The sequence below is a fragment of the Stegodyphus dumicola genome, chromosome X1, assembly GCF_044657685.1.
Source record: "Stegodyphus dumicola isolate Sdum_Otavi_A_Nest chromosome X1, ASM4465768v1".
Classification (NCBI taxonomy): Eukaryota; Metazoa; Arthropoda; class Arachnida; order Araneae; family Eresidae; genus Stegodyphus; species Stegodyphus dumicola.
Window position 1 is genome coordinate 76,234,624 of NC_140780.1, and position 24,946 is coordinate 76,259,569.

Genomic DNA, 24,946 nt, shown 5'->3' on the forward strand with positions numbered 1-24,946 from the left:
ATATATTATTGCTTTAATCATTTCTTCACTGTACCCCTTTTTTTACCATCTGATTCACAATAAACATTTGTTATGTGAAACATATATAATTTGGACAGGGCAAATTTCCAGCATGAAGCATCTTCTTATATAAAACTCATTCTCATTTAATTCTAGCAGCATTTTCAAACCATACGTTTTATTTCTTGTATTTTAGCCGTACTAAATTATTTCGTATTAACAAAAGAAATATATACATTCTCGTCAAAAGTCATTTAAACGTGTTAACAAACATTTACTTAAAACAAATATGCTGTTCAACTATAAGCAATAAATCAGATACAAGCCAAGAAGCTCACAGATGTGTAAATAAATAAAAATTAAGATTATGCTTGTACTTATTCATTTCTTATTTTATATTTTAGTTCCACGAATTGGATCTATGGGCAGTCGAGAGACAATACTTTGAAATTCTGGAAAATGGTAATTATCGTTATAATTTCCATTTTTTTTTTTTTTTTTTTTTTTTGTGTGTGTATCTACAGCTATCTTTCAGCAACTAATTTTTATTATTATGTAGTTTTAGATGAGCACATTTAAGTTTATATTTAAAAATAAACCTTGAGAGTTCACGATTGACATATCTTCATTGTAAATAATTTTTAAATAATATGCAAAATTCTAAAATTTAGTTCAAGACTGTTGAACAATAACAATGAGACAATAAACTAAAGTCTAAAAAGATTGGTTCATTACAGTACTCACATAAAGGCCTTGTAGTTATTTCCAATTTTTTGCACATGAATATCATACTTGGCATCAATAAATGGTTCCACAATGCAGTACATTTTGCTGACTGCAACGACACTTGCTACATCCTGAAAGTCAAAATGATTTTCCACTTTCAGTTTTCCCACTCCACCATGAGCGTGGCCAATTTTAACGACGCTAGGATATTTGGCTGCGGTTAACTATAAAAGAAAGATTACATGATAAGGATATTAATTATTTACGTACGGAAAATTATTTTCTGCATCATACACAATAAAAAATCTACAACTTTTTTTTTTTTTCTTAAAGAAAGATATGATTGGAGGATGATTTCAGTTTTTTTAAATAAAATTTAACTGCTTAAAATGTTGTACAGGAATTGCACGAGCAAAATTTCTTTCATCAGACTATCAACAAAGTATTTGCATTTATAAAATACTACTAAAAAAGTCAAAACATCTAAGTGGGTAACGGAAAACATAGTAATGCATACGAATAACTGCCAAACTATCCATGTTACTTTATTACAAATGATATATTGATGTAAATAATACGAAGGCGTACTGTTAAGATGATCCTCTAATACTGCATACACACACAACATATGTTATAAGGTATTTCTCCCGCCTTCTTAGCATGCCTTCGTGGTGTAGTGCCCTGCACGCTGGGCGCGTATTCCAGAGGTCCGTGGTTCGATTCCCGGCGAAGGCGTTGCATATTTTTCATTTGCCTGCTTCCAAAAAATATCTAATGTCTCTTCAATGTAAGCTCATAAAATGCACCTATTTCAAGGTGTTAATCGTAAACAGTTTATGTTTCCCCATTATTTTAAACATATTTTCATATTCGTTAAAGAATCTAGTTGTTGCGAATGATTATCCAAAACTTCGTATTGCATTACAGTATGTAATTACTAAATAAACAATAGAAATTTGCTTTCCGATGACCCTAAATCATAAAAACATTCACTATTCGGCTCTGAAAAACCTTCTCTATTTCTAGTATTTTGTGAACTTTCTATTAATATAAAAAAGAGACCCATAGAAATAGTTGAGATAATTCTTTGCAGATTAATAAGTTTTTAAAAGAACTTTTTATCAGTGATGACTTTTCAACAGAATATAAAATAAGAACCGAAAATTTTTGTTACAGAATTAAGAAATAAAGTAGTAGCTTTAAAATTTTTCAGTACCTAGGTCATATGTAAACTAGAACAGATGCTGGTTACAGCTTACTGATCAGTTTTTGCTTTTATTGAGTATTTTTAAAGCATATTTTAATTCAAACTCATATTTTTAACCATCGAGAATTTCAAAAAATGCTCAATGTTGATGCGAGAAGAGCAAAACGCGGCGATTATTTTTGTTGTTCTCGTTAACAGTACTAGTTTTCATTACTATCATCCGTCACTCCCGTTTGTTTTGGCATATCATTCTGTGTTGCTTTTCTCGTTCTCAACAACCGCGTATAATTTAACTGAGTTAGTCTTCGTGTTGAGCACTTTGTTGTTTGAAATGAAAATACTTATCATTCTTCTTTTCAAACTAATTCCTATCAGTACCTCACTATGAACGAATTTTTAGCTACTTGGGAATTTTTAGGTAAAGTTTGGGAGAAAAGTTCGTCAGTTTCATGTGAATGCGTATTACATTAATTTTGTAAAGACAAAATACATCACATTTTTCTATCTTAAATTTTTGATGGGTGATAACGGAATAGAGACTAATCTAAAGAAATATGTCTAAAGGTGTATTGTAGATGTCTTTTTCCGTCTCTATAAAACGTTTCTATCTCTTATTGAAATAAAAATTCCTGCAAAATTTCAACTATCCTGTGTGATCCTGCGATTATTATCTCACTCACTATATTTCGATATAATATCCTCAGTATGGTATACTGCATATGAATATAGCGAAATTCTTAATTTGGTTTCCTTAATTTTACGTTACAGTTCTTTTTAGTGATTCCTAACTTTTTTTTTTTTTTTTTCATTTTTGCTACAAAATATTTTACTGAATTCATGTAGGTTTTAATTCTGTCTTTCAATAAAACTACTAATTTATTTTTGTAAATATCTTCTTATTATTCCCCCTCCCCTCTAAAAAAACCTTTCTATCAAAAATACTGTAAATCAACTGAATTTTTAAATAAAAGCATTGCCATTTTGTTACATAAAAATGTAAAAAACTGTTTTTCAGTGTATTGTGTATGGTCACCAGCATTTTACTGAAAGCAGGTTTTTATGATGCTGTGTATGAACGTCGTCTTCAGAGCCCTTTGCGACCCTGTTGTCAATAGTTACCAACAGATAAAACATCCTTTTCTATATTTAAAAAAAAAAAAAAAAAAAAAAAAAGGATTCATATGAACTCTGATAATTTATAATTTTCCAAAACGATTTTGCTTTGGATAATCCATAGAATTACAACAGCTTAAAGTATAACATAGAAACTCATCAGCATCTGTATTTAACGTTCCTGTCCATAACCTGTATAAAAAAGCAACGTTAATATTTTAAGAAACTCAAAGCGTTTAAGCTTTCTGCTGAGTAGAGTACAAATCACAATGCTACAAAATCTTATGGTATTTGTCGGGGAAACGTTTTAGCTAAAAATAAGGCTAATTTTTGTAAGAATATATGTCTACTATTTCACTGCTTTTTTTATGTTCAAATGTATAATCACAACATGTTTATGCTTACTGTTTGCCGATTACGGATCATTTTTCTATACTGAAAAAATTTGAGAACATTCTGTATTGTAATTTTTTATGAAATTTTCCGTTATTTCCTTCGTAATACTTGAATGCAAGTAATGTAATGCTGTTATTTATAGCACAATATGATACCTAAATCATATGCTTTTCGTTTGTTTACTGTATCTTATTGTATCTTGCGATGTCTTAAAACGTACTTCAGGAGTGAATCAAAGTAGCTCTTCTCATCGCCATATCAGCCATTAATGAGCTGATATAATCTGATTTTTTTCCTTCTCGTAACACTGCTATAAAGTTTATAATTATTAATTAGCTTTTTCAGAGCAGAGAAAGTTTTGGAAAATTCTGAACCATCAACTAATTGCTAATTGTATGCACTGATAATTACAGCAAGAAGAAACAAGGGAGCAATAGTTCTATTACCTTACATTTCTTTCCCGACTGCGGAGAGAAAACGAGACCCAGTCTATACCTGGAATCTGATTCATTGCCTATATTGACAATGGATTGCCTGTAATTACTATATTTTTTAAGCGTAACTTGCTTCAGATTGGTATAGTTGCAATTTTTTACTTAATCCTTTTAAGTAGACATTTAGTTAAGCAGAATCTCTTATCTATAGCTTGAAGTTACTAACATATTACTTGAACGTAAATGTAGTGCAAAATGAAACAAACCCCCTTTAGAAATTAAGGGAATTTAGAACATAATTTTTATTTAAATCATTTTCTTTCGTTGACATGTTTCGCAGATTATTAAAAGATTGGCATTTTAAAATTAGTTCAGTTTATTATTATGTCTGTCTATTAACTTATGACGACAAAGTGTCATATAACCGTTACTTCTTGCAGTTAACTCTATATTTTTAATGTAAGCAATTTGATAACAAATCAAGTACAAGATGAAATAAACTGAATGTGTTTACATGTCAACCAAGGCTTCTAAATGAGCTATTTAAATAGATAAGATAGCAGGGAAAGCATTTGAGATAAGAAACTTCGATGTTAATTCTTAATATCATTACTGCACGTGGTTTCAAGAAAAATGTGGAATATAATGACTTGAGTATCACACAACCAAAACACCGGGAGTAACTTACTCTTGAGTTGCTTCCAATAAGCTATCAATGACAGAATGCCGATAAATACTGTTTGATTTAATTAAAGTAACCTTGTAGGTCGTATATAGATAGATAGATGCTCGATTAGAGGTGCTATCATGGCGATACACATGCTTTTTAGCGTTCACTGGACAGGCTGATGAGATGTCAGTGATAAATTACAGGCGATAGAAAAGCCCCTCCGTTGGCGAAGATGCCTTCACGAAGCAGAAAGCGCGGGGGGGGTAATGACTGAGGGTACTATGATCAACGGCTGCTCTTATTTCGCGCCTTTTACAAATACAGCTACTGACCTACTTAACGTTGGTTACACGCATCAAAAACATATTTTTTTTATTAATAAATCTCATACCAGAAACTTTTTGCCTGCTATGCTTCGTTTCCGGGAATATGTTTTGATTACATACGCCTTCGTATAAGTTGCCTACTCTTTAAGTTCATTAGTACAACAGGAAGCGTTCTCTCTTAATCATATCTATCCTTATTTTTTTTCCATATCCATAGGTTAGAAGCGTATACACGCAAATTAATCAAACAATTCGAGCAGATCTTGATGGTTTTTATAACATATGCTAATAACTATTGACAAAATTTATAGAAATGCGATACAATCTAATGAAACGTTTTCTGAGTGCTTTTAAAAGAACTGAAAAACATAAGAAAATATCTTAGAAGTATATATGACTCTCAGAAATTTTTGCAATGACGAAGAGTCAAGATAATAGTTCTCAGTAGCGAATCTAGTAATTTGAATATTACTGCTTTGAAATATTGCTACTTTATTGTGATGATTAGGGTTCCCACCTCTCCAGTACAAATAGGCTGCAATTCTCCCGCAATCGAATTCAGAAACGTGCTGGTATGAGTTCCTTATTTACCGTATGACTTCAAGTTGTATCTGGAAAGCACACCCGGCTAGCATCAGAAGGTCCGAAGCTGGATTCCAGGTGAGGGCATCGCTTATTTTTCATGTTTCTGCTCCGATAAGAACCTAATGATTTTATTCTTTTTCCTTACGCGAGATATACAAAAGACAAGGAATAAACACGATTTCCGAAAGAAAAGTCGGCATTTCAGTCAGGCGTTTTAAGCTGATTTGAGATGTCATTATTCTCGTTTGTAATGTGAGTATCCCGTGAAATGCTGAATGTTTGCCTATGAAAGCATGTTTACCTTTCTGTGCAAATTTCAGGTATGTTATGCGCTTCGTTCGTGGTGTAACAAATATTAATTGAGATAAACTGTAAAAGGAATTAAGAACTACTAATATGTTGGACATTTGAAATTAAAAGAAAAGTGCGTAAGTTGCACAACATATTTAGTAGCATTAATTTCACTTAGATGTTTTTTAAATAAATCTGAAAATTTAAGACTAAAGATTCTTGATTATAAAAATAGCAATTTAATATGTGCACAAATAAGCTGAATTTGGTCCCTACATGACATGAAGCTTCAATGGAAAACCCTAATGCACAGACACGACACACGTTTCAGAACTTTTCAAGGAAACTAAGAGAACATAGTCCCCAGTTTTTAAGGTTCACGATGCTTCTAACCTATACAGTAATAAGTTGTACTGAAGCTAGTTTTCTTCAGGAATTTTCACTCTGGAGTCACAGAAGTCATACATTATATTCTACACTATAAGAGGTATATTATAAAGTACAAACAAAGGAAAGCAAAACTACTTTAGTCTAATAGTTTTCAGCTAGAAATAGCAACTAGTTTTCAACTTCGATTTTTCGCAGTGGTAAATTTACCAGTTTTATAAAACACGATTAATGGAAAATTGTTTATTATTTTGTAGTTTGGAATGAGAACAAGATCAATTATTTTTATCAAATGTTGATACGACTTATAAATACACAATTTAAAAAGTATTAGTCAGGAAATCTTTCAAAATTAATCTTAAAATTTATGATTTAGAATTTTATAAAAGCGAATTGAATGGGCTGAAAAGTCGATTTGTAATCACGCACCTTTTCTTCGCACCTCTAGTCGCAATGGTAATAATTACCACACCAAGTAATTTTCTTTCGGAATTGCAGTGCAAGGTAAATATTTATTTAACTGTATAACTTATTTTATTTTTTCATCGATTTTTATTTATCGCTAGATTTGGAATACTTCTTTGAGGTATAGATATTTATTATCAAATTAATCAGGCATCGTCATATTCGTATAACAGACCAGTAAAAAACATAAGAAAAACAACAAAGCTATTTAGCTAAACTATACACAGTAACAAAGATATTGAGTTTTTGATCTCTATCTGAAAACAGCAATGAGTGCTTAGACTACTAATATCAGTAAGTTTCTCTTCCCCCGCCTTCTGAAAGTATTCTTTCTGTCATTAGATAACAGAACAGGATTTATATTACTCTTTACATATGCGGTCTAAATACGCAGTATGCTTTAAAATAAGAAAAGCAGTTTGCGCAAGTAAATATCTAACATCCACCTGTTATCTGAAAGAAAGATTAATCGGAATGCTAAATGTAGACTCACCCTATCATTATTACTATGACTGCATCGTTGAAAGAATGTCATTTATACAGTTAAGATGTGAAATCGAATGAGGTAACCTTCAAGTCCAAGGAGATTACTTAAACGCTAGCAATGGCTAATTGTAACACTTAAATGCAAATAACAACCTAGGTTCAACATCGAACAACTCGAAATCTTATATATGATAGGAAATGGATGCGTTTGTTACGTGCTTAAATAAAGTTACGGAAGAATGCTTTCAAAAGCATTTTGAATGTAAAATAAATTACTTTTTTAAAATTTTGCTGATGAAATCAAATTTAAATACTTTAAATTCAGCTACACTTATTGGTCTATAGATTGATTAGATACCCATCTATTAGGACTGAAATATTTTAGATTAGTACAAAGTAGCTATTAGGAACAAAATGTAAAGTAACAAAAAATCACCCTCTTAGATCTATTTCTTCTAAATAAATTCAGCAATATAATGTAAAGCAATTAAAAAAATTATGCAGGAAATAAAATAGTTTTCTGTTTTGGGAAATATGAATATCAGCCAGGTTGGCCACGAATACAATAAAACCAAATTCATTCAGAGAGGGTTTGCTTAAATGGAATTTTAGTTTTATTAAATTTAATAAATTGTAGAGTCATTAGGTTGATTGGAAGCAGAAAAGATGAAAAATATGCAACCGCCTTCGCCGGGAATCGAACCACGGACCTCTGGAATACCGGCCCAGCGTGCTACCATTACACCACGAAGGCACGCTAGGGAAGTGGGAGAAATACCTTATAAAATTATCAAATTATAAACTGTTATGAGACATTTTCATTTGTTGCAGTTTCCATTGTTATATTTGTATTTACAGTCACTAAAAGTTCCTGATTTTCGCGCATGTACTTTTCTAATCTGTGTCAATTTCTGTATAAATACGCACAGAAGCATGAACTTTTGACTAAAAGCAGCAAAGTTAAAACTGAATTCAAACTTTGTCAGCCCTAATCAAACCTCCTGGCCTGCTGATCTATGATCGGTTGTAAAATGTTCTTGCAATGACATTTATTCAAAGCTGACGGAAACTTTCAGCCAGTTTAAAAGAGAAAAAATGCAGTTCAATAACCTTATATATTACCAGACGGTACTTGAAATAATTTAGCTTCCAAAAACTAGCTGGCTAGAAGAAAATGGGCAAATGTGAAATAAGGAAATGTGAAGCTGACTGATGCAAATATAAGTAAGTAATGAAAGCAATTTACATTGTTGGTATTACTTTCAATAAAGAAGAAGGACAGTATGTTTGAGAGAAAGCCCCGCTATCAAAAGAAAGGACTGTTCTTATACAAGCGTATTTCTTTGAACTCCGTAAGATGGTGCAAAGAGCACTTAGGAGCATATCTTAGGGAGGAGGAACGCATTCGAGTTATAACGCGTGTAAACATATTCGGATATTCAAAGCTAAAAACTAGAATCATTTATGTACGAGATGCCTAAGCTCGCAGCAGAAAGGGTGTTTTTTCCTTCTTTGTGAAGAATGTTATTAGAGTATTAAACACTTGCAATTCATCTCATCTCAGCTGAAAGCGTAGTGATACCAAGCTGATATCACTGATATCACAAGCTATACCAAGCTGATATCAAGATACTGAAGCTCTATTTGTACTATTGAAATAAATTAAAGTACACTAATGTATATGGAATTTTCATTACAAAACAGAAGATGTCTGCCGAATAATTTTAGCCAAAGAAAAATTTCAAAAAATTTTGAGAGATGAAGAATTAATAAAGAAAAATAATCATTTTCCTAATTTCAAATAAATTTCGGTGCAAAATTTCGAAATTTTTTTTTAATTTGCCCGTTATACGCCCGAAGGACGTCATAATTTCCACATAAATTCAGATTTAGTTTAGGAGTTTTGAAGGTTAAATTCTAAATTCCATTTACATGTATGAAAGTAAATTCGAAAGTGAGCATGGAATTGCTTTTTTATGGAAGAACGTCGTAACCTTTTAATGGAAGTGCCCTATACGGTAACAAATGACTTGAGCTGAATAATTCTATTCCTGGTGAAGGAAGACACACAAACTGCAATGCATATTATAATATATATATATATAATGATTTAAAATGCGTAGATGAAAGCAGTGGAACTCTCAACAGCTTATGATACTGCGTAGATGACCGAGAAGACCGTAGTGGCTTGAAGGTGGCAGAGTGGAAAGCATGATGACGCAATTTAGTACAACATATTTTGAAAAATCACAGTCTTTATTTTTTCCACGCATATCAAATCCTCCTTTTTTCAGACAAGATGTTTCCTAATTATATTTGAATACATAAATTGCAGTTTGTATTAGAACGTCATCTTAAGTAAGTAAGCGGCAGCAGCATGGTTTAAAAGCGTCTTGCCAGCAGGAAAGCTATGCGGTAAGAAGGGCAAGGTTATAGTACTTTCATACGAAGAAGGCTGGGAGTGGGAAAGTTTCAGTTCAGAGTTTTGGTTTAGAATTAATTTGATTGGACAAGAGGTATCTGCATTAAAACGTTACGTAAGATAGAAAACTCTGGAACCTCTGGAACTGGAATTTAGGGGCAGATTACCAAATTTAGAATGTTAATTTTGAGTTCGTCAATTATTTTTTTGAAATAGCTATCATATTTTGTTATATCTTACACACACACACACATATATATATGTCTTTGTGTGTGTGTGAAATAAAAATTATATAAAAAATACTTCTAATTCTAATTGACACTAATTCCTTTTATTCCTTATTTTAATTTGGGTACTTCACCTTTTTGTCCTAAAAATAGTAAGTATTCATAACATATCAATCTAAATTGCGTCGTTTAAAAAAAAACCGCATCATAGATCTTACGTTATGCCGCAGTGCAGACACCTCTTATCCAAACACTGAATAAGATTTCTATTGAAACCAAAACTTTTTTATCTCTCCCACGCTTCATCTGAGTGCCTCATACACTTTCCCGCTTGCCTGCATCACGTTGCCGCTCGCTTCTATCCGTCATCCATTGTATGTCTTAAAATGTAAACTTCCAAAAACTGTTGGGTGATTATTGCGCTCATAATGATCCGCGATTCAGATTATGCGTCTAAAGAATTGTTTTATCGGGTAACAAAATTATGTTGAATCTACGGCAACATCTGTCTGCAAGTGCCTTCATTCTATTTACGCTATAAAAAATCTTCAAGCTATTTCATATATACATATATCAAATAGATTGTATTATATATATATGTAATTAATCAACAGAGATACCAAAATCCTAATGAGACACAATTAAATCAAAATAACAAAACGTCTTTTGAATGCGTAATATGCACAAAGTGAAATAATATGAGCGCCAATAAAATCTGCGCAATAAAAGTTTTCATAAAATAAACTAAGCTAATCTTTGCTAGTAAGTCCCGGACCATGCTACATATTTCAATTTAGTATAGGGGATTTGTATTATAAAAAAATCATAATAAATATATATGTAAGATTAAAAATATGTAAATAAAAATTCTAACTTAAATTTGCAATAGCCCTTTTTTTTAAACGTTGCATTTTGGTTTAGCTATTTCCCCTTTCTATTCTAAAAATAGTAATTGCTCTTGCCATTTGCTAAAATTTTGGTTACCATAAACCTCTGATATTTTTAGGGTAGAAATAGTTCATTGCTGGTTTTTACCATAGAATGCATGGTGCAACTAAACCAAAGTTGAGAAAGAGAAGAAATGAAGAAAAAACTGTCGAGAATTGAATGGTGGGAGAATCAACAAAATATTTTAATTGCTTAGGGCCTCTAAAATCCTTAATCTGGCCCTTATTCCACTGCTTGCTGATCTGAGATAATTGCGAATAAAGAAGAAGGAAAACAGCAGGCGAACAAATTACAGAACGAGTCCAAGAGTTGGAAAGCATCATGCTTATCTATAGTTGGTTAAGTATTAAGCGTAATGGAAAAGTACTGAAGAAAGATGAAGGATGCAGAGAAGATTCAATGCACTGAATTCAGCTCACTCCATGTTTTGAAAGACGCCAAAAATCTTACATTGCATCTGCTTTACGCCTGTACAATCCTTAAGTTTTTTCTTCCTAGGAGTACATGAAATCCTAGGAGTCCTAGGAGTACATGAAAAATATGCACTGCCCTCACCCGGACTCGACTCTGGACTCTCGAATAGGCGCCGAGTGTGCTATCGTTGCAACACAAAGGCATGCTGGAAGAAGGGAGAAAATAACCTTGTAAGCCAACAACGTGAATAAAAAATTTGTATAATTTTAAACTGCTTCTGATACTTTAGTTAATAATACTTTTAAAAGTAGCAGAAATGAATAGAATGGCATTTTACTAGACGAAACGAATAATGAATACCCACCCTTCATGAAATGAAAGGTTTTCGTTAAGGTGAAAAATGCTGACCGAGAAAATCAGGTTAATTGTTTTACAAATGATGAACCTCAATTTCAATATGAATACGTACTATTCAGAGTAAAACTTAAAAAAATAAAACAAAATAAAAATAATAAAAAAAATAAGGGAGGAAACCGCATTTTTTTTGCAGTTTAAAGTTTTTGTAACAAAGTATAACGCGTCTGTTGTCAGACTTGTCAGTCGGTAATTAAGACCGTAGTCTAGGCCGACGTTTGCTGCATTACTGTGCCCCGAATACAATTGAGAAAAGTCAACTGGAATTCGTTTTTAAGAAATTTTTCGTTGTAATGCTTAAGCATCTCTTTCTTTACCGCATGCCTTCTAATTGGAAGAAAGTCTACAACCGAGAAATAATTGGGAGGTCCGGAGTTCGAATCCCGACGAAAGCATCGTTAGTTTTTCGTGTTTCTTGCACTGATAAATTTAATAACTCTACAAGTGTCTCTCCAGTCAAAATGTGATGGGCAATAATTCGTCACCACCTGCACTTGCCTACGTGTCGCTCTTTATATGGGGAAGAATGTAAGAAATTTTCTCCTTCCTTATTACGTGCCTTCGTGGTGTATTGGATAAAGCTAGCAGTCGAAAGATATGGTGTTCGAAGGTCGGCGAGGGCTTCCTGTTTCTTGTTTCTATAAATAATAGAAACAAAATTTAAACCCCCAGAATTTAATTTTATTAGAATGACCTTTTGTAAACCCTTAACTTCGCGTGTCTGACAGATACTTTGTTTTTTTTTGCAAGCTGTTTAGACTGCGACTCGTATTATGTATACAGGCAACGTACTCTGTAATGTAAAAAGAAACATGTGAAATAGCTTCTGAAAATAGGTCATAATAGTAATCGAAGCACCACAGAATGGAATCGCGATTTTTATACGTGTTATGAGCCTGTACGTCAGATCTTCCCTCCTGTTTGATAGTCTCTAATTTCGTCTTTATATTCATAGCATTGGGTAACTGTCCAGTTCTGATTTCCCGATTTTTATTTAGCACCAAGCTAGTTGCTGAATTTTTTACATTTTCAGATTTTTCTAGAACTTAATTATTTTGTAATTTCAATAAGGGATAGAACAGAAAAAATCTTGTGCCCATTTGAAAATCTGTATCATACACTAAGAAATATTACGCGCTTTAGACAATGAAACTACTTTACTTGAAAAGAGATTCCTCGACTGCTAAAAGGCAAATAATATTGATATGCCTGTTCGCGTTTATTTATCACTTGCGAATATTAGCAAATAATACATCTTATTAAAGTAAGCTTAAGGAAATGTATGATGCCTCTCCATTTATATCAACAGCACTCCCTTACTCACTGCGTTTTGTCTGTTATCAGATTTATATCCACTTAAACGTTGCATCCCTCTTTTTGCCCAATTACTGCTGTCGTTCGTTATAGAGGGAAACGGAGGTACGAGAGATTTAAGCACAAAAATAGACATGAACGTTACAGCTCGTTTGCGGTCAGCATTTTCTCGCCCCCCAAGTTGTGGTATAGTTATAAATTCACCCTCTTCGAATGGCAGGTTTCTTATTGGTCTAATTTTCGCTGCCTTCTCATACACTTCATTTTTTTTTCTTCGCTTATCTTAGTAAGTTCACACGCTTACGATAGGAACTTCAACAATTGCGTAAGCGACTGTTCTGTTTATATCGGGATAGTTTTTTTGTACAGAAAGAAAATATTTACATTTAAAAATTATACCAGATTTATTTTACAATCCTGTTTTCTGTCCTTTTAGTTTTTTGAGGCTTCGATTAAATGTGAAAGAAACTTTCTAAGTTTACCATACTAAATGCAAATTTATAACATCTTAGCTACGGTCTGTAAGTTAAGCTTTAAATTATACTTTAGAATTATTCTAGTTTTAGAGCTTTAGCCCTCTAGAAGACTAGAGAATTTTAAATACAAAGATTAAGTACGAATTTACCTTTTGCTTAGTAATTTTTAATTATTCACACATATGTATTAATTTGTGAGAACTCATGAACCACGAAATTTGTCGCCGATGTCTATTACTGGATAAATTTCTGCAGGATGTTATCTGCTGTTTATAAAGCAATCCCTCATAAAAATGACGTCAGTTTAGCAAGTACGACAAAGGCTTCTCAGCCCATTTACTCATGCACTAAACTGTTAGCGCTGTTATTGATACGGTGAAAACTCAGCATATTTAGCATACATTTACTTTGTTTATAGTAAGGGGACTGGTGGAATTCACTTGATTCTTACGAGTGCAAAAGATTCAATGTATAATATTCATAACTATTTTAACGTGGTATTCGCAACTATTTTAAGTATCTCCAGAAAAGAAAGCGATTTAAAATGCCAGTTAACTCATTTTGATCATTACAGTTATAAGGCATTATCAGATTCTCCAATGAATGCTAGAGCGTTCATTGTTAGAAGTTAACACGTCCAGCTGCAAAAGGAAGATCCGTGGTTTGAACTCCGCGACGGGACAGTTGATTTTTCATGTTTCCTACTGTGATAGGAAAGGCTAAAGCGCTGAAACAAAATGTGGGTGGGCGATAATTCGTCACTATTTGTTTGAATTTTCTCGACGGGGACCTTTTCTAAGTCGCGCTTAAAGATGGGGAAAATGTAAGGGATTACTGCATTTCCCTATTCTTACTCTCGTGCAGAACATAATTGGTACGTCATATAGTACGTAGGCAACGGCATAGTTTAGTTTCACGTTTCCTGGCTTCACACATTACAACAGGCTGTACGCAGTAATTAACTGCTGCCACTTCTTACTACTACATATGTAAAACAATTCGAATTTTTTATTAATTTAGAAATAATTGAAACAATTAGGATTATTTCCTTCGAAGTAATAAAAAATATTTATATCTCTTCTCTTCTTTCGAAGTCTGCGTTCTTCGGAAAAACAAAACAGCTTTTACAATAACGTTTGCATTGTTCAATCAGTCAAGTTAGTTTTTATTTGTTTAAATACCTTAGTCACACATTCGTAATCAGCTACGTTTAAATTAACCCGTTAGTTGTTTTATTTGATTTTAGCAACAATATCTTATGATAAAATGTCATAGACAAACATAATTTCCCAAAGAAGCTTTATTTTATTCTGTTTTCAGACAATCAGACAAAAATGGGCTCAGATGTATGTCCTGATAGCCATATTAAATGAGCTTTAAAGTTTACATTCTCTCCCTTCTATCTGCATGCCTTCGTGGTGTAATGGTTAGCACACCCATCGCGTATTCGAGAGGTCCGGGTTCGAGTCCCGGAGAGAATATTGCTCATTTTCCCCATCTCCCGTATCAAAATAACCTAATGACTTTATAAGGTAATCTTCTGACAAATTTTAGTGTCCTCTACATTTGTCTCAGATAGCTTGAATCAATAAGTAATATTTCAGATATATGAAACCAAAACTTTGGTTATAATATACAGAGGTTTGAATAGGATTTATTGCTTTCTAACAAAAATATTAATTGCTAAAAGAGTTTTTTGAAGACAGCGTTATGAAAACAAACTGTGCCCGCTGGAAGTTTAATTTGGTGAAAGGTTAATACACTATGATACTAGAAAATATTGAAAAAGAAACATTAGGAAAATATTGCTAAACTAATTTGTGCACTACGTATTTTTCAAACTAAGAGAACTATTTTATTTTCTTTGCTCTTTTTTTTTTTTTTTTTTTTTTTTAAACTTTTATTATTATCCTTGTTGCTGAAATTCGATGAAAAACGGAATTTTTAGCTTAAGTAAAATATCTTCTGTTAAACAGAAAAGCAAAACAGCCATAATGAAAGAAAAGTCTGCCACAAATACAAATTCATGTCGCTTAGTGCTCAAATTTATCATAATTATGGTTAGAATTTACTGAATTTTTCTCTGATTACAAATGCACAATCTGCTGAAAACAGACAAAATCCCGTGATTCTTCGGTGGGCTCATAAAAATTTGGCATTGACTTAAAATGTCCTTTCGCGGAAAACTAAATTTTGTTTCAAATTTCAGGAAATCTATCGCACAACATGTCGCGACTACACTCTTTTCATTTTTATGAACAATTTAAGAATGAGAAACAGTTCCTGTAGCTGTCACGTAAAAAAAGGAAGAACGGCAATTAAACTCACCAGCGTGGGAGAAAAGAATTAACATACCCTTTTCTAACTAAATTCTTTAATGGAATTCTCACAAATACTTCCTGTCGCAGTTTCAAAGACCGCGTAGCATTAACACAGCGGGAAAATGCTAAGTTATAACTGAACATGAATTGGAATGAGTAATTATCCTTCATTTGTGAAAATACGTGGGCCGCGAAATTTGTCACCGATGTCCGCATTCGGGGAAACCCCTGTCTTATGTTTTTCACAGTTTACAAAGCAGTCCCCCTTAAAAATTACGTCAATATCCTTAGCCTTTGTCGGAATTCTCATCCCACTCGTCTATATACTCTCCGTTAACTCTGCGATGATACTTTGGAACCTGGTATGATGTCACAGTGACGTCAAGTCGCGTCATCTCCTTCCTTTAAAGGAATTCAGAGCTGGGGTCAAAGAGACGAAACTTTTTACGTCCTTGTTTAAGATAAGCGCGATGTTTTCTACCAGTTCTTAACAAGTTCACAGTTGGAAGCGCAATCTCTTTTTTTCCCCCCTCTTTAAGTTGATAACCGTATTTTAGTAACGTAATTATACGAGAAAGAACGCTTGATCATTTCGCTCCTTACTTAGAATTTCTTCCAAATTTAAGCAAATTAAAATTTCATAATGGCATATAATAATGATTACGAAATATACTTATGATAGAAGCTCTTATTTACAAGAAGTCTGGAATGAGATCTCGAAGATTATGCTATCGCCCGCCGTGTAAAATGAACACTATACATTCTACCAATACACATGTTACGATGAATCATTCTTTAAAAATCAAGTAGTTTAAGGCTCAGTTATTTTGTTTACTTAAAGAACGTTTCTGAAAAGTCTTAAGAGAATTAAAAATATAAAAAGAAATTTTGAGCGAAAGTAGCCTCTTTCTTATGTTAATTAGCTAGTTTTTAGAACCAAAGCATTCCTAATAGAGCACAATTTAAATAACAGAAAGAATCATTATCAATTACGTGATAGCCATTTTTCTTATCTAAAGCAGACATTCTACGATATCAGGAGTATTAAAGCTGATCCGAGTTCAGAGTCTTCACAATATTGCTGATGACTGCTAAAGAATCCTCGTGCAGTCAACGATGCTGTAGAAAACCTTTTGGGTATACATGCGATGGTTCCAATCTTATCGCAAGGTTATAACCTCCTTTTTTGTCGAAATGTATTTGACTTTGGAATGAACATATATCACAACATGTCTAGCAGTTGAATACATTATGTCTCTACACTATTGCCTGAACTAAAAGAGTGCTGGATGATGGTTCTCCACATCCAGGATTTAGTGATTGGGTCCCCTAAAAACCCCAGTCGCCCTTTAAAAGGGGCAGTATATAAGGTATTTCTCCCACCTTCTTGGCATGCCTTTGTGGTGTGATGGCTGCACGCTGGGTGCGTATTCCAGACGTCCGCGGTTCGATTCCCGGCGAAGGCGTTGCATATTTTTCATCTTTCCTGCTTCCAAAAAATACCAAATGTCTCTACAACCTTCAATATATAAATTTTTTTGAAAGTTTACTTATTTATTCAGTTTTTTCTAGTGTTAAAGAACTCCACTAACTCATGTGATAATCTAATTAGATAGTTAATTAATGAGCTGAGGTAATGATATGACGATTAAGACGTTCTCAACCGTCTTAAAACTTCCATTTTCAGTGTTTGTGCACTGAAGATTACTCTTTTTTTCTCCATTTTGATATTTATATATTCTACATCATTAAACTTAAGGAAAAAGAATTATTCGAAATTGAGGAGAAAGTTTCGCATTAAAACGGATTTTGGAGAATTTTTTAATCAATGAAACTTTGAACGTCAAGTAAATGTTTATTATACATTGTTGGATATAATTTTGAATCAAATTCACAAATATTTCAAAGGATTAAATGAAAGACTTACCATCTTTTGATTTTTTTCTGATAAAGATTTTCTTTAACTGAATTAAGTAAACAAGATCAATTTTTAAAATTTTTTTAGTTCGGTTTAAACTGCAATTATTGGTATTACGTAATTTATTTAAAAATAAAAAGGTGCACGTTATATGACTAATGATCTGTTACAACTAAATTATTTAATTATGACAGAATTAAATAAATTAGTTATTTAATAATAACTTAATTCAGTAATACTGAAAACATAATAAAATAAAATAATTATGCATAATTATATAATTTAGGTATTTAATTATAACATAATTTAATAATACTGAATACATAATAAAATAAAATAATTATACATAATTAAATAAAATTATGTCACAATTAAATAATTTAAATAAAACGACTTATAATCACTATTCTAAATCATTTAATTATATCTTTCGTTAACGAAGTTTGCAATCCAATAATTTTGTTTTCCGCAAGTTCTGTGATTGCTACAAGTGCTGAACTATAGATATTTTTTTTTTTTAATTATGGGTAACAAATATTTATTTATGAAGTTCTATGAGCCAAAGTAGATTAGTCAATTTAATTACTTTTTCATAGAAACTGAATGAAAGAAAATGAAATATTTGAAAATGTCATGTATTTGCTAAGATTAAAATTGAAAAATTTAACTTAAAATAACTGAAAATTCAATTTTGAGTTAATAATTTTTGTTTCTAAGGTGATGTCTGTGAATTTTGATATGGGCGCCAAAGGTTACTTAAAGCAACTAACATATCCATTAGGGCTCCAGTTTTACTAAATGCTCTGTGAAAGAACCTGTATTAACAGGGTAGTTTTATAGAATGTTACAACATGTGCGACGAACGTGCTCAATATATATGCATTAATTTCAGCCGAATTTCTGGTTAACGTTTTGCTGTCCCGTTGCTTTGGATTTGGGGCCACAGGTTCACTTCAAATATCCTGTTACATTTTCTTTTAGAAACACAGAAGCGGAACAGAACCCGAAAAAATAAAACGTTCCTGATCTCTCATAGTTCGTTACATTAATCTGACAAAATGTTTCCGAGATATCCGCAATAATCTGAGTATATTTCATTCTTCACTCGACAACCCTTCATCCACTTTGGTCTAAATCACAAAACTACGACTGCTCAATGTTAATAGCTTTTTAAATCTCTGTCAAACCATTCGTTATCTTAATCAGACAAATGGGTGCCGAAATATTCGCGGTAATGTAAACACATGTTTCATTCCCTTTTTGCAGTAACCTTCTACTCGCTTTAGCAAAATTAACGATAATGTAAAATTTCTTGTCTTCCACCTACCGAATTTAGAGAAAAATTGCATCTTCTTGAAGTTATTTCGAAATTTAATCAGACAGATATTTTGATTGACAGGTATTGAATATGGATATTAGCAGTATGTTCAAAGTTCTAAACTGAAGGCGCAGTTTTGAAAGCTCTTAAAAAAGTAATTCTTTAGTTCAAGTAAAAATACACTCCTGATTACCCCTGCTAGTTAATGCGCGAGTATGTACGGACAGCATGACAAGAGAGACTTGTGAAATTTTAACTAGTTCGTGGTTACCACAAAAAATTAAGTCTTCAGAGATTGTAAATAAATGGCTTAATAGAATTGGATTAAAATGATAAAAATTTAAGTAGATTTTAAGTTTTTTTTGGTTGGAAAATATCTATTATATATATATTTTTAAGGCCGATGTGGAGATTATTTCAACAACATGACAGCTATCTTAGCTAGCGAACCTAATTATTATTTTTTTTAATTTAAGTAATTTAATTACTTTAATTTTGCAATGAAAGTTTTGATAGCTTACATCTCGTAAAGTAGATATTTATTTGTGCATGACTAACAATGCTTATTAAATGTGAGAAATTAGAAACTATTGACTAGACGTTTCTCACTCATTTGGTAAGTTAATGATTTCATGCTGTCGAAAGCTAGATATCGTCAAAATCAGAATTCAGGCTTTATGGCTTGTAATTTCGTCGTCAAAAACATACGTAAAATACTATATACCGCCAATGATGGCACATGGAATCTATAAATAAATCACATATTGGTTACGCATGAAAATAAATTGGAACTTTTATTTTATATTTTTCGCCTAGAAATTATCGTACTTATAAATACAATCTACTGAAACCTCCCAAAACGACCATTCACGTTTCCAGATGATTTTGGTCTTTTGTGGATATGGTCACCTTAGAGACCACCAGTAACGACTATTAAGACGCGGAAGGCAGAAATATTTAATAGTATATCCTCAGCTATTTAATTATTATTATATTTTTATTGTTTATAAATTTTGTTGTTGTTATCTGAAGGAAAATCGATGCACCTCTAGCCACATTGAACCATCAGATGTGTAAACCAGCTTCTTCTAAGTTCATTCTGAATAGAATTAGACTCCTGATCTCGCTCTGTTCATAATACTGTTTACGAACGTACAGACAGTAGAAGCTACAGGTATAAATTAATATTTTAACCCCCTCATATTTTTGTCACAAATTCTCTACAAATGGACATCCAGTATGTTCCTATAACTCAAACTGCAGTGTTACTGCTGTATCATCATTGTCTTCAAATATTGGTTCTTAAATAGAAAGAAGGAAAGGAAACTCATTAACGGCTCGAAATCGGCATTTTTGTCATTTTTCATCATAAACAGGAAGTCCTGGCAGCATTTCAAGTGGCTCTGGAGATATTCAGTGGCTTACTCACGAGTTTGAGACTTCATGCCTATTTCGAGGAGCCACTTTAAGTGAAGTGTTCTCTTCAATTTTCATACCATCCATTAAACACTTGACATTCGCGCTTTGCATTCGGTCTGGACGTGTCGTCACAGTTGCAAAACAGTACTAACCAGATATTCAAATTCTTACCATTAGTGTGAATGCTTTTGACACGCTACTTGACATTTTATGTAGTTAAGCTTACAATAATTATTAGTTAATCTTAATAAACCCAATGAAATCTTAATGAATGGTGTCTGGAGAAACGAAGCAGAGTCAGTGGGGCAGACAGTGAACAAAATAGAATGCTAAGTATGTCGAAAACAGATCATCCATGATACTGATAGCTCAGTTTTATTCACCGGCATAGCTATAAGCGATTAACAAGACAAACAATCTGCATATTAATTTGTTTTGATGCTTACAGCAGAATGTTAGCTAAATGCACTTTGTTTTCACAAATTTTTATTATCCTAGTTGGCTGATTATAAGATATAGGAAAAGTTATTTAATCCTTTAACAGGAGACGTGTGATGTGTACTTAGAAGCTGTGAGTTTCATTTTGTAAGCAATACCTAATAAATAAATTCTAAGAAAACGCAAATTTATGTAACATAAGGAGTTTGAAGAAGAAGCTAAGCTTAACATTAACCTGTTAAATGGTCTATAACGTGTTCCCAAATTTTATAAACAGGAGGCATTTAATCTTAAAGTGAAGTTAACTACAGAAAAATACTCCATAATACAAGAATGGCATACTTCTTTCTTCTGCTAACACAACCGACCGATAATATTTTTTATTAGTTTGTTAACTAGTTAAAACGTAATAGCTGTTTACCTAAGGGATTCTAAAGCTTGGATCATGTTAACGTCATACAGGTAGAAAACCAAGCAAACACCATACAGCCAGACCATTTGTTGAAATCTGAACCAGTATCAAACTAACAGAATTTTACAGTCTCATACACTTAACCATTTGTGGATCAGAAGATATTTTTCTTTCTCGCAGAAAGATCGGCGGCTTAATCTAGATATGCACCCTTCACACTGCTGTGGCATAATATTGCGTTATAGAAGATCTATACGAAATTGAGTTACGTATACAATATTAGTTTATTTCTTCTGGAGATATTTTTTGGTAATATTTTGTTATAATTTATAGTTATTCTTTGACACGTATCAAATATGACGTTTTCAAGTGTAACGCTCAAGCTGGTCGTCTATACCCTCTTAAACCAGCACTGTCTTTAATAAACAAAAGAGCTCAAAATATATTTTCGTAAGTTAAGAATACGGAAACACAGGACTCAATATAGATTTCTAGAAATGGAAGCCTTTCGATTTTATTCAGTATTCTATATAAAGAAGCTAAATTTTTTAAGACCAATGCAAATATTCTGTATTTTCTTGACAGATGAGAAAACTCTTGCTATAAGAAAAATTCTACTTAACGATAGATACAATATGTTTGTGAGATTATTTGTTAGTCTTTATAAGATTATATACAAACAGAATACAAAGTTAAAAATTTGTATTCTCTTTCTATTTTTGCTTAATTTGAGAAATATAAGAAAACGAAAAAATTTCGCAGATTTTTCTCACTAGTCTCTCTCTTTCTCTTTCTTCCCCTTCCCCCCGAACTAACCCCCGAATGTCTCTGTTTAGTATATTTTGTGAATTAATTGCAAATCTGTTAATTCCAGACAGGATGCACAGCAATTGCCTGTCATTGTTTTAAGCTAATCTATTCAGTTGGTACGTTAATAACTGTTTCTCTAATTTGGAAATAACATCTTGAAATCTCTTTCTTACCTAAAGAACCTGGGATAGCTTTCAACTCTTTGACTACGGATTAAAAAAAAAGATTACTCCATTTTCTAACCAAGTGAACAAAGTATGTTATAAATAAGGTAAATTTAGCATTTGGGATATTTTTGACAAACAGTTTTTTAAGCCAAAGGCTGGGACACATATGACCCAGCCGTAGTTAATGATGGGATAAGTATGTCCCACACGTAGCAATCGATTTACTATAAGCCCACCTATTATTCTGAAAAACTTTATTATATAAAATAGATTTTGCATCGTATAGTACAGGGTAACGCATTTTCTGCATAATACAACATTACACAATGGGCAACTCATATTTGTTCTTTTCTCTATCTTCATTTGTATACAACGAGCACAGTGGCGTCTTGATTTTCCAACTATTGGAAGATGATCTCCAACATTCAGGCGATTCTAAGTACTTTTTAACCCAGCAGTAATTTTTAAACTTTTAGTGGGACAATTATGTCCCGTTAGTAGTCAAAGGATTAAATTTTATTTACATAGGATTGAAATTTTAGCGCATCGTACTCGGGAAAATTTTTCTCGTAGCATGTTAATATTTTATCGCAGAAATACTTCGTTTTCTTTTTCTGAAGCACTGAACTCTTATCTAATGATTGCTGACATATGAAACATTTCGCTGGAGAACAGACATCAGTATCAAAAAGAGATAAGGAAATAGTTAAGCAAACGCAGAGAAACATGTCGTTCTTATCTTAATTCTTTTTAAAACAAATATGGACATGTTGATATTTGCAGCTATTAGTGAACAGCAAATGACTTAGGGTTCTATTTTAATCCATTCTAGAACTAAAACTAATATTTTCGTATTAAGTTCAGCTACATTTAAGAAATAATCTAGAAATTTCAGCTTTTGATCTGCGCTTGTACTTCACTACAGAAAATAATTTAATACCTTAAAATAAATTAATCACAAGCAGTTTGAATAAAAACATAAAGCTTAGAACCATTTTTTGGGGAAAGGGAAGAGGGGAGGATATTATATTCTAGCAGAAATTCGCTTAGTAAAAATATGATCCAGAAATTTGTTTCCGGATATCGCATCCGTCGGAAGCAGCGTTGAAGAAGCCATAAAGAAGATGACAAATATCTTCCGGACACCTACTTTTAACTCAGGGCCGTTTTTTCTACAGCAGTCGGTAAACATGAGAGGCAGGTTTGCAACACTGCAGCGCAAGAGGAACTCCTGTGAATCAAGAATGATGATCATGCTCAATTCTGAGCAGTGAGCATGACCTTTAACTTTGTGATCGATGTATTGTTTAGATTCCCTCGAAATGTCGGTGAAATTGTAAGAAAATTTCCTTCAGCAGGACATTATTTTCATCCGCACCTGAATACTTATCGTATTTTAAATATTTCAGGGTCACGGTTATAAATTAGCAAAAAGCGCGAATATATATAATTAACCTGGGAACAGAACACATAAGTAGAATAGTTATGAAACTAACTGCGTTTTCATAAAATGGCTGCATACTCATGAAATCTTAGTTGACAAATTACTTCAACAGACATTACTGGGGTATAAAGAACAGAGCCTCATGGTGAGTAGTTCGTTTTCCAACGTGAGATTTTTCTATTAACGTTAGCTTTATGATTAAGATCTTTGATCCAAGGCATAACTATGGCAAAGATTGAGTGAAGTGTATCGATTCTATTCTTTTCATTTGTGCAAAAGAACAGGCTGATTAAAATATTTGAATATAAAAAGGTAGGTTTAATTTCCAGCTCAGGAAATCTGTATCAACAGCGAAAAATCAACAATGGAAGAATAGCAAAGGAAAGAATAGAAAAGGATTAATATGCAACAAAAATATTTTAATTTCACCTTTGTTATATTGCATGTAGTTAGACACCTGTTAAAGAGCTCCTTAGCTAGTTCTTTAACCAGTTCTGGTTTACTAATCTGCGGATAATTCCCTCAAATATCATCTCTTCTCCTTCGCTCCTCGAATCTCACTTAAGATACTCGAGATATTTTACTTTTAAGATTAAAGTATCCAAAATCTTCCTCTGTTAAGAAATCAGTTTAGCGTCTCGTTATAATAATGTATGTGAATTGCTTTATAAAAATCTGCCATTCTGTCGCCAGTAAGAAGTGATGCAATATGTTCATTAATCTGATTTATGCATATTTATAGTTACTTGATTAAAGGCGCAGTAGTACATAACTTATCAATGAGTCCATCTATAATATTTTACTTAATGCGTAACAAAAGAAATTTTCTAATTTCTAAGTTTCTAATGTGGAAATAAGAAGTTATTTACATGTTAATTTGACATTATTTTCAATTAAATAATTTTATAGAGAGAAGAGCTCAACATGAAATTATTTTACAGCGAATTATGTGTACTGTTTTAGATTTTTCAACTGAACCTATTTGTTACATTCTGCCCAAATTTGCAATGACGCTTGTTTCCTAAGACGCTAACTTTCCTAAGATTTATTAATATTGGAAAATCAGTAACTAATTTAAGCATATTAATAATATCAATGACTTGGTTTAACAAATTTGCTTGAAATTCACCGAACATAGTTAATATTTTTCCGCAAAACGTTTGTGTTTTACTATTAGACTTAGTAAATTGTAAGGAAATTTTCAAAGCAAGAGAGTGAGTTGCTTTGCAGTCCGAATTTCGTTACAAATTTAAGTGATTGATCAGCAGAAAATTTGAAGTACTTTACTATAATTAGAACTGAGTTTCTCTGCTTTTGCGTTTAAGATTTGAATAAATGAAATTGTATGGATAAAACATGATGAAAGCCCTTTTCATTTCCTTTACGTTTCCTCTTCGC

At 32.4% G+C, this 24,946-nt stretch overlaps 1 protein-coding gene across 1 annotated transcript in view; it reads right to left on the minus strand.

The window, feature by feature from the left end:
* Syn (synapsin) overlaps positions 1–24,946 on the minus strand; it is a 377,780-nt gene that overhangs the window by 71,157 nt on the left and 281,677 nt on the right. Inside the window, exon 8 of the mRNA XM_085808167.1 lies at positions 745–950. Within this exon, the coding sequence (XP_085664293.1) occupies positions 745–950 (206 nt within the window). The remainder of the gene's footprint in view (positions 1–744; positions 951–24,946) is intronic.